Source organism: Myodes glareolus, chromosome 3 (genome assembly GCF_982192425.1).
Source record: "Myodes glareolus chromosome 3, mMyoGla1.1, whole genome shotgun sequence".
NCBI lineage: Eukaryota > Metazoa > Chordata > Mammalia > Rodentia > Cricetidae > Myodes > Myodes glareolus.
This window is the reverse complement of record NC_142028.1, coordinates 15862873-15873230: the sequence shown is the minus strand read 5'-3', so window position 1 is coordinate 15873230 and position 10358 is coordinate 15862873. Positions and strand designations below refer to the sequence as shown.

Here is a 10358-nt window from a genome sequence, read left to right as displayed (position 1 = left end):
TTTGCCTGCCTAAGGTACCTGATTGGTCCAATAGAAAAATGAATGACCAATAGCTAGGCAGAGGTAAGGCTGGTAGGGAGAGAGAATAAGTAGGAGGAGGACCTTAGGCTTGAGAGGGAAAGAGAGGGAGATAGATGCCTGGGGTAAGTCAGCCAGGCTGCCACCAGCCAGAAACCAAGGAAGCAATGAAAGTAGAATATACAGAACAAAATAAAGGTAAAAAGCCCCAAAGCAAAACACAGATGAAGAGAAACGGGTTAAAATAAGTAGTAAGAGCGAGTGGGACAAGTTTAAGATAAGGCTGAACATTCATAACTAATAAGTCTCTGGGTCGTGATTTGGGAGCTGGTTGGTGGCCCAACATGGGGTGCCAAATGTATCCGGCTTTCTCTTGGGGCCAGTGTCCCCTACTCCAAGCCCACTCAGGAAAAACAGCAAACAAACAAGCCTACGGAGAGTGATCTACGATTCTGAAACATATAGATTCAGTTTAGAGAAGGCTTACCTTTTAACAGCTGGCAGTTGTATGTGCTCAGGTTCCCAACAGACCGCAAGTTTATCAAATCTCCTTTGGGGCTGCGGCTCTTACTTACGACTTCAAATAACTCATAGGGGGGGATCAAGACTTCCTTCCTGAAAGAGAAGTCTTGCACAGAGGCACCTAGGCACGTAGCAATAGTAAACAGTGTTTGATTTCCAGACACCTGGGTCTCCTCCCTTAGCAGGGAGGCAGAAAGGAACTGGCCAAACCGAATGGTGGCACCGACTTTGACTTCAAACTTCACGTTCTTCATCCCATGGTGCACCTCGTAGCACAGGTCACTGTTTTTCATGGCTCTCTCTTCCCTCAGCAGCTGGATGGCTGAGGTGAGGTAGTAATGCAAATACTTGAAGTGGAATGACTGTCGGTACTGCCCGGGAGACCCCACAGCCTTGGCCATGGCTGTGGTGAAGTCAGAACTCACATTGTGATTCAAGGTGTAGACCAAGATGGCCACAGCATGTACAGTGGTCATGCTCTTGGGGAGGGTGTCCTCTTGGCTCAACCAGGTTAAGTGGGCTTTTTGCCAGGCTCTGGAGTAATACTTATGACTGCCTATTTCCTCCATGAAGTAGTCTCCTTGGCTTAGCTCCTCCATGACCTGTTTGCTACAGCCTTGGTACTGATCATCAAAAGAATCTGGTGTCCAGTCAAGGTCGGCTTTAAGAGCAACCTATAAGAGAAAGAAATCTTGATTTGCCTTATCCAAGTCAGATAGATGGAGATGAGGTGCCCTGCAGTGTTTTACATGGGATGGTCAAGCCATGTCCATTATAATGACCCCCCCCCCCATGCTATTCCTACCTGGGCTGGGATTATCATTATTCTTAAGAGGCACACAAAACTCCAAAGCTCATCTCGCCGGGAAGGAAGTGTTCTGTACCATAGAGCTCGCAGTGTTTCTACATTTTGAATTTGTTGAAGACATAAAGCACTAACTGTGTAGTTTGGTTTTACTTTCCATGTCCTTCAGTGTCTCTTCATAGTTGCTCACGGATGTCACAAAGGATGTTAAGAGCTGGGTGTGGTGGCTCATGTTTATAAAACTAGCACTTGGAAGGCTGAGGTAGGAGAATTGCTATGAGTTGGAGGCCTGCCTGGGTTACAGTGTGGGACCCTGCCTTGATGAAGGATGAGTAAAAACTCAGGGTCAGAAATTGGGGTTCAATTTCTAAAGATCCGAAGAGTAAAATAGCCAGCCACTGGCTCTTACCTCAACCTCAGTCTGAAATGCCAATCCTTCCTCCCAGAATCTCAGAATGAGACTGTGTCTGAGAACTGTTTCTCCACCCCTGCTCCCCCACCCCCATTTTATATTCCTTTCTAGGTTTAGGATTAAAATCATGCACCACTGAGATTAAATTCATGTCATTGTGGCTAAGGGGATTAAACATGTGTGTTACTGTCCTGCGCTACCGTCTTGCCAGCAAGAACGATGCGGGATACTTAGGATCCTTAATGCGTCTTGAGAGAGAGAGCATAAGCTTACAAAGCGGAGACCCAGAAATGAGGGAACCCATCCCTTATATAGGAAACAGTCCTCGCTTCGGACGTGTCACTCTTGGATTGGTCCGCTGCCCATCAACCCAGATGACGCCTCAGGAGTAGGCAGGGATGCAGCAGTGGAAAGTTACCAAGCACATGCGCATTATAGTCCCACTGTCTCTGCTTCCCCAATGCTGGGATTAAAGGCGTGTGCTACAACACCTTGAACTCACAGAGATCTGCCTGTCTCTGCCTCCCAGGCATTGGGACCAAAGGCGTGTACTACCACACCTTGAGGTCACAGAGGTCAATCTGTCTCTGCCTCCCAGGCATTGGGACTAAAGGCGTGTACCACCACACCTTGAGGTCACAGAGGTCAATCTCTACCTCTGTCCCTTGAAGCAATGGAGAATGTGGTTGCGGCCCTCCACATGTTGCCATAACCTGGTCTGTAAGGTTGACCAGTGGGGCTGTTTTACTCTCAGATCTTCAGGCAGTCTTTATTTATTAAAATACAATCGAAATGCCACTACACTGCCTCAACCCAACCCAGTCCAAACAAAACAACCTTATATAATATATATATTTAACTATACATCTTACTGTGTAGTGCATGTCCTTGGAGGCCAGAGGTCAATGCCGTGGGTCCTCCCTTATTGCTCTCCACTCTGTGCTTTGAGATAAAGTCTCCCACTCAGCCAGGAGCTCGGCAGTCTAGCTGAGGGGTTGGCCGGTGATCTCTGGAGCTCTGGGGACCTGCCTGTCTCCACACGCCTTTCCCACTGCTGGTCCTGGGGTTACAGATGCCTTCTACCATGCCTGGATTTCATGTGCTTTCTAGGGACCCACACTCAGGTTGCCATGCTTGTGTATCAAGTACTTTAACCTTGAGCCATCTTTCCAGCCGCCCTATCTTAAATGTTTAAACCTTGAGTGATAAGTAGTGTTAGATTCTCCATGGGAGACTCTGGTAAAAAAGCAATCTTCTTGCTTACTTAAATTCTGAAGAAAAAGGAATAAAACAAAAGGCAAACATGGAATCTGAAAAATCCCCCTCCTTCCTTAATAAGGCCACATGGGTGCAGGCAGCTTTGGGTCTGGTGGCAAGTTGGCTTAAGAGTAAATTCCAGACCCGGTCAGACTTGTCTCCGCAGTGGCAGGCAGTTCTGAGGGCTCTCAGATAACATCTTGTCCTGGGGGAAAAGCCCTCATGTCCGAGACGTTAGGTTAACCAAGCCCCAGCATGGAGAGCAGAGCTGACTCCCTGTGTGCAGTTTTTCTTCCAAATCTTCTCAAGAAAGCACTGTTCCCAGGGGAGCCGGGTGAGCAGAGAGTGGGGCAGTGCCTAGGCAAGACTGTCCTCTGAGTAGTGAGGGGACAGCACACTCCTTTGTGGTGGAGGGCACACTTGAGCACTGTGTAGGGAGTGCTGAAATGAAGTCAGAGGCTCCCTGGGTTCCATTGGCTCACCATTGAGAATCTTGCCTGAATTACCTAATTCAAACCTAGGCTTATGTCTCAGCAAAGCAATGATGCTTTTCTCAGGAACAGAATTGTCAAAGGGCAAGATTCTGTCCAAGGTCAGTGCTGTTGGGGGTGGAGCTAGAAAGCACTCACTGTGGTATTTTAAGTGTGAGTTATGATGACATGCTGTCTAGTTGCATATAATCTCGGCCCAGTTTTTAAGACCGATCAAATGATGTTAGCCAGTATATAACATTTGAAAACAAGCTTCCAGTAACCCCAGCCAAGCATCACGTTCTGTCAAATATTACCATGTCACCAGATCTCAGTTACTTCCCCGTATCATTTATCAATAGCTCATTTTCCGTATCTAGATCTTAAGTTAGAATACTCAAAACTTGTGCTGTCCCTACAAAGTTGTTTTGAGTCCAATAGGCTTATTTCACATGATTTGTCCCTTGGAAACAGTATTTTAATACTTAAAAAAAATCAGGAAAATAGTTCTATCCCAGATCATCAATTATAAAAAAAAAAAAAGCAATTGTTTCCCTCAGTCTTCACTGGGATCCTTTGCTCTTGGATTGCAGTGTCTAAGTTTATATCACTGAGGTGGCCACCCGGTGTATGTCCCTCCTAGTGGTGCGTAGGTCCCACAGACCACCGAGAGATCCCCTTTTCCATTGCCCCTACCTCAGTGCTCCCCGCGGGGATCTGCAAGGCACAGAGCCACAGCAGCAGCCACAGCGGTGTGACCTGTTCTCCTGGCAGCCACAGCTTCATCCTCCTGTCCTCCGTACTTGGTAGAAGTGTCCTCTTGGATCTACCGCTCAGTGGGCAGCAGTGTCTCTTTGGGTCGGAAGCGCGTCCTTGCCCTGAAAGCCGCATCAGGAGTGCACTCTAGAGTCCTCCTTTGGCCCTTTCTATCCGGTCTGTGTCTGAGGTTCTGCTCCTGCCGCGGCAGCTGCGACTTTGGTTGAGCATCAACAACCGACAGCTTCCTCCAGCTCCTTTGTAAAGTTGAAGTCTCTGAAAGAGCTAGACACGCACGGCACACAGAGATTGTTGAGCCGAGTCAGTTTCAAACTTTTAGAAGGTAAAGCCCTTCTCCCTATCTAGTCAGCATTCTGGGAAATGCCAAGGGTCTGCTCAGGGTCAGGCGCTGCCTGCAATTCAGCCTTGGCTTTCCCAGAATGGCAGGAAAAAGCATGCTCATTAGTGCTTAGGGCCAAGTCCCATTATCTGGAGCCCCAGGCTTTCATTGTGAGCCATACCAGAGGCACGCGGAGCGCAGCTGGGGAGATGCAATCTTAAGGTGGGCCTGTGTCAGGCTCATCTGGTGCACCAGATAGGCCTGCCCTGCATGGCCCTCCGCAGGCAGCACACACTTTAAACGGTGTATACTTTTGCTGCGTTTCCACAGTGCCTTTGAAGCATGCCCATCTGGAAATGGTGGCTCTTGGGTTCAGAGTTTTGAACATTTATTTCTCCTGAGAACTTTAGGTCCTCCATCCGTGATTCTGTGATTAATCCCAGACACAGGATTCAAGTCAGCACTTCCACCGTTAGACACTTCCTGCTAAACTCTGAATTCCCTTCCACTCTCCTCCTGACCTGTCAGACGCTGCGATCTCACAGATGTTTGCTATTTATGTTTCCTGCCTCTTATCTTACGCTGAAGAGAAACCAAATCCTCTGCTTGGAAATTCTGGTCTCACTTGCTTTGTGCAGCTTTAAAGAATGCCCATCCAAAGTCTCTGAAAACCATGGCAGTTCTTCCTCAACAGAAGCTCGGAATATATCTGGAAGCATAAGAGAGGAAACACAAGTTATTGCTTGGAGAAGTCACTATTTTGATTTAAATTTTGACTTTATACCCCCCAGCCACATGCACACACACACATGGCAGAAATAAACCCACAAAACTTTGTATACCGTTTCTCCGTATTTACTTGTTGTTGTTGTTGTTGTTGTTGTTGTTGTTGTTGTGTGTGTGTACAATTTGAATATCTTTCTCTGTCATTCCCCACCTTAGTTTTTGACCCAGGCTTTCAATGAGCCTGGAGTTCACAGATCTGGGCATACAGGCGGGGGAGCCTCTTGGCTCTGCTTCCCCAGCGCTGGGATTGCCGGCCTTCGCTGTGCCCTTTCTGCTGCCGTTTGTCTTATGAGTTCTAAGGTCCTCACGCTCAGGTCCTCAGGCTTGCAGGGCAAGGGCACTGCCAGCCACACCATCTTTCCAGCCCTATTGATTAATTTTTCCAGAAATCTTTGTTTTTGAGACAAGGTCTCATGTAACCCAGGCTGGCTTTGAACTCACAATGGAGTTGAGGATGATTCTCATCTTTTGATCACCTCTCCCTCCTGGGTCTGGGGATAGCAGAAGGAGCCACCATAAACCTGTTTATATTGTACTGGGGAGCAAACCCAGGGCCTTATGCTAGGAAAGCGCTCTACCAACTTAGCTACATCACAGCCATCGCCTAAACATTTTACTGCAAACATGTCCCCTCATAATTTAGTATTTATCAAGGTGTGTGTGTGTGTGTGTGTGTGTGCAGCTCGAACTTGCCTTGAATTCTTTTTTTTTGGGGTTTTCCTGAGACATGGTTTCTCTGTGTAGCTTTGGAGCCTATCCTGGCACTAGCTCTTGTAGACCAGACTGGCCTCGAACTCACGGAGATCTGTCTGCCTCTGTCTCCCGAGTGCTGGGATTAAAGGCATGCGCCACCACCGTCCGGCTTGCCTTGAATTCTTGATCCCCTGCCCTCTGACTCAGGAGTCCTGGGATCACAGGTGTGTACCACAGCTCTAAGCTTAAGATAAAGTCATGTTTATTGTTTTCCACTACTACCTAAGATGTCACAAAATTATTTTGCTGGCTGACAATCAGAAAGCATAGACGGAGACATTAAAACTAGAGAAAATTGGACAAGGGTAAGTATAAAAGAACATATCACTAAGAGGTGAATTTAGCCACTTTCTTAATTGGCTTTTAAAATGACTTTAAATGAGGCATATTTTACTTTATAATTCTTTCTTTCTTTTCCTCTCTTTCTTTCTTACTTTCTTAATTTTTCCTTCCTCCTGTCCTTCTCTCCCTACCCCGCCCCCACTCCGTGTGTATGTGTGTGTGAGCGGGGAGCAGGGAGAGACTAACTCTGTAGCCTTCGCTCTCTTGGAACACTCCAGACTGGCCTCAAAGTCACAGAGATGCACCTGCTTCTGCTTCCCGAGTGCTTTGATTGATGGTATTTGCCACCACAGCCAGCTACTCTGTAAGCTTTAAACTTACCTATTTATATTACAACCATTTCAACTGCCAAGGAATTTTGAGTCGTGCAGTGAAGGCTGCGTGCTTTGTCCCCGTTTCTTCCCGTAGCTCTGCCTCATGAACCATGACACAGTATTAAAGCCAGGAAACAAACGCTGGTAGGCCGTGCGTAGTTCTGAGGCATTTCGTCACGTGTACAGCCTTGAGGAGCCACAGCCTCTATCATGACATCAAACTAGGGCTGGACAGATGGCTCACTGGGTAAGAGCGCTTGCCGTGTCTACAGGGGACCTGGGCTTGGTTCCCAGCACCTACATGGCAGTTCACGGTGACCTGTAATTCCAGCGACAGGGGATCCTACACCCTCCTCCAGCCTCCACAGGCAGAAGGCACACACGTGGTGCAGACGTACACATAGGCAAGACACCCATACAAAGCAAACAAACTATGAGAGGATTGTCAAAGAAGCTATCATTCTAAAGCCCTCCCTGATGACCTTGTGATTCCTGGGTCATGCCTCCCCCCCCCTGCCCCCAATCTCTAACTCTAGAAAGCACCACCAGCCTTCCCATCCGTGCAGCTTTGCCACACGAAGGCTATGGATAAATAGATCATACGCGGTGTCATTTTAACATTCCCCCACTTAGCATAGCGTCCTTGATGTTGCTGTGCAGGGTTTATGTGTTGTGGTTGCACAATAACCCTTCACTCTGGTGCTCTCACTGATGGACCATGGAGTGCTCTATCTCAAGAAGACCATGCCTGCTCTGTTGTTCTGTTTAATGCTGCTCATTGCTACTTCCTGAGCATCTGACTTTGGACCAGCTCCTTAACATCTCTGTTGCTCAAATTCTTGGTGGGTTAAATTGGGGGATAAAATGGGTCTTGGGGGACCTCTCCAAAGTATCAACCTAGAGAGTGTTTGAGGAATGAAAACAATTGCTATCACCGGCGCCAGACTTTCCATTGCATCCGTTGAGCTTATGAAAATAATTTTGTGTGATTTCTACTAACTCTTGAATGTGTCTTCAGCGTAAGTCTAGTGTGTGTTTCTCACAGTTTTGAAGACATGATCCAGAGAACTGAGCGTTGAGGTGTGAATGTGTATTTCTAGATTTAGTAGCAAGTGCCGGCAGTATCTGAAAATAGCCCCTTAAGATGTTTTCAATTCTTAGGATTCCTCACTGTCAGCTGTGTGAGGATTCTGAGGCAGGGAGAACTGCAGTTGGGATCTGACCTTTGGACTGTGGCTTCGGAGCCTCTCAGAGCACTGAACCAGCTTTAAAGTGAGTGATCCGTGCTGGGCCTCGGCTTCCCGGAGACTTGGGAAGTTTAATAAGGGAGTCATAGTCCTACTTTATTCTTTATTGAGAGGGTGCTGTGTTTTGTGTCTCTTTTGATTATGATTTTTTTTTGAGACAGGGTTTCTCTGTGTAACAGCCTTACCTGTCCTGAAACTAGCTCTTGTAGACCAGACTGACCTCGAACTCATAGAGATCTGGCTGCCTCTGTCTCCCAAGTGCTGGGATTAAAGGCATGTGCACCACCACTGCACGGATTGTTTATAATTTTGTTTGTTTTCTCTGCCTACAAGAGAGCCTTAAGAAGAGATTTTAAGAAATACTTATTTATTTAAATTTTAATATTTTATTTATTGTTATTTATGAATATTTTACCATCCTGTATGTCTGTTTGCCATGTGTGTGCCTGATCCCTGTGGCGGTCAGAAGAGGGCATCAGATTCTCTGGGACAGGAGTTACAGGCATATGTGAGTCGCTGTGTGGGTGTGGGGAAACGAACTCAGTTTCCCTGCAAGAGCAGCCAGCGCTGTTAACCACAGAACCATCTCTCTAGCTTCCAATTTATTTATTTAAATTTATTTATTTATTTATTTATTTATTTATTTATTTATCTTACGCACACCATGTGTGCAGGTGGCCTGGAGGTCAGCAGGTGGCATAGGGTCCCCTGGAACTTGGCTTAGGTATGGGCAGCCGTGATGGGGGTACTGGATCCTGGACACGGGTCCTTTGCAAGAGGGTAAGTGCTCTTTACTTCTGAGCTACCTCTCCAGGCCTAGAAAGGGTTTCATAACTGTCTCTCTGCAGAGGTGGCTGCTGAGGTGAGCTTTGGGAAATTGAACGCCTTACTTACTTTTTTCTTCTTCACTGTTCGCTGTATCCCTAAAGTCTAAATGACTGTGTCATTTTAACATTATTGTCTGGGAAGTTTTTTGTTAATGTTCTTTCTGTGCACGCCAGTTCCAGAGTATGACCACTAGAGGGCAGCAGAAACCTTGACACCATTTTAATGGGCCTGTTGTGGTGTGTGTGTGTGTGTGTGTGTGTGTGTGTGTGTGTGTGTGTGTGTGTGTGTGTTGGTGTCGGGGAGAACTGTGAGGTCTTTCACGATTCTCCACAGTTCCTGTTGAGATCTTGAACTCTCAAGTGTGTCATAGAAGTTTTTAATTTTATTACTAGAAGTCCATGCTGTTCCCAGGAAAGTAGGTGGGTAGAGGCCCTGCAATCTGATAGTCAGATTTTTTTGTCTTTTGAGCTATTTGTATTAACTTCTCAGTTCTCATTTGCCGTCAACACATTTAGGGAGAGTGAAACCGGAAGCTACTGATGTAACTGTGGATCCACGCTCAACCTGTTGAGAACCCATCCAATGCTGTAGCTGTTTCTTCAACATCCACAAAAGTCTTTGTTGAATGAATAAGTGAATGAATGAATGAGTTATGAACAAATACTCTTAAGTTTCAGCACCTATTGTGACTCATCATCCTAATAAGTCCATTGATTCTGGACAGACCATGTATATATATATATATATATATACATATACATATATGTATACATATATAGTATTTTATTAATTCTTTGAAATTTTCATACACTCTGTTTTGATCATATTCATGCCCCACTCCTCCTCCAGCTCCTCCTAGATCTTCATCCCATCTTTTCCCTACCCCTCCTGACTTTGCATCCTTTTAAAAAATTCTTCCACCAAGAAGTTCAATTTGTGTTGCCTGTATACTTGTGTGTTTGAGGCCATCCACAGGACTGTGTTTGACCTGCCAGAGGACACCACAGAAAGAAAATGCTCTCCCTCCCATAAAAACCATCAGCCATCAGTAGCTTCTCATTTAGTGGTGGGGGCTTGTAAGTCTCCTCTGCTCCATGCTGGAATCTTGGCTGCCTTGATTAGGGCAGGAAACTCAGCTGCCATGAGTTCATGATGGTTGTGGTCCTGTCGTGTCCAGAGACACTGTTACACCCTGCTACTGCCTGACATTGGCTCTTCCAGCCCTTCCACCGGCTCCTGGGATGGTCCCTGAGCCATGGAAGTGTGTGCATGTGCTATAGACATCTCCATCTGTGGCTGAGTACTCTCCACTGACACTTACCTTTCCACTCTGATCAGCTGTGAATCTCTGGGCTGTAACTGTCCACTGCATGCAGAACCTTCTCTAATGAGGACTGAGAGCTGCAACAGGTCTTATGTCCAGAGAGTGGCTGGTTGCCCCAGTAACACCTGCACCACCATTGCACCTATGGGCATACTTTACCATACCATTGGACACACCTCTTAAT

General features: G+C 46.5%; 1 protein-coding gene across 1 annotated transcript in view; it reads right to left on the bottom strand.

Moving 5' to 3' along the window:
- Positions 1-4753, bottom strand: part of Art4 (ADP-ribosyltransferase 4 (inactive) (Dombrock blood group)) — a 16648-nt gene extending 11895 nt beyond the window's left edge. The window contains exons 1-2 of the mRNA XM_048432459.3: positions 4181-4753; positions 506-1214 (exon numbers count right to left, since the gene is read on the bottom strand). Coding sequence (XP_048288416.3) covers positions 506-1214; positions 4181-4375 — 904 coding nt within the window. The 5' untranslated portion in view covers positions 4376-4753. The remainder of the gene's footprint in view (positions 1-505; positions 1215-4180) is intronic.
- Positions 4754-10358: the final 5605 nt, after the last annotated feature.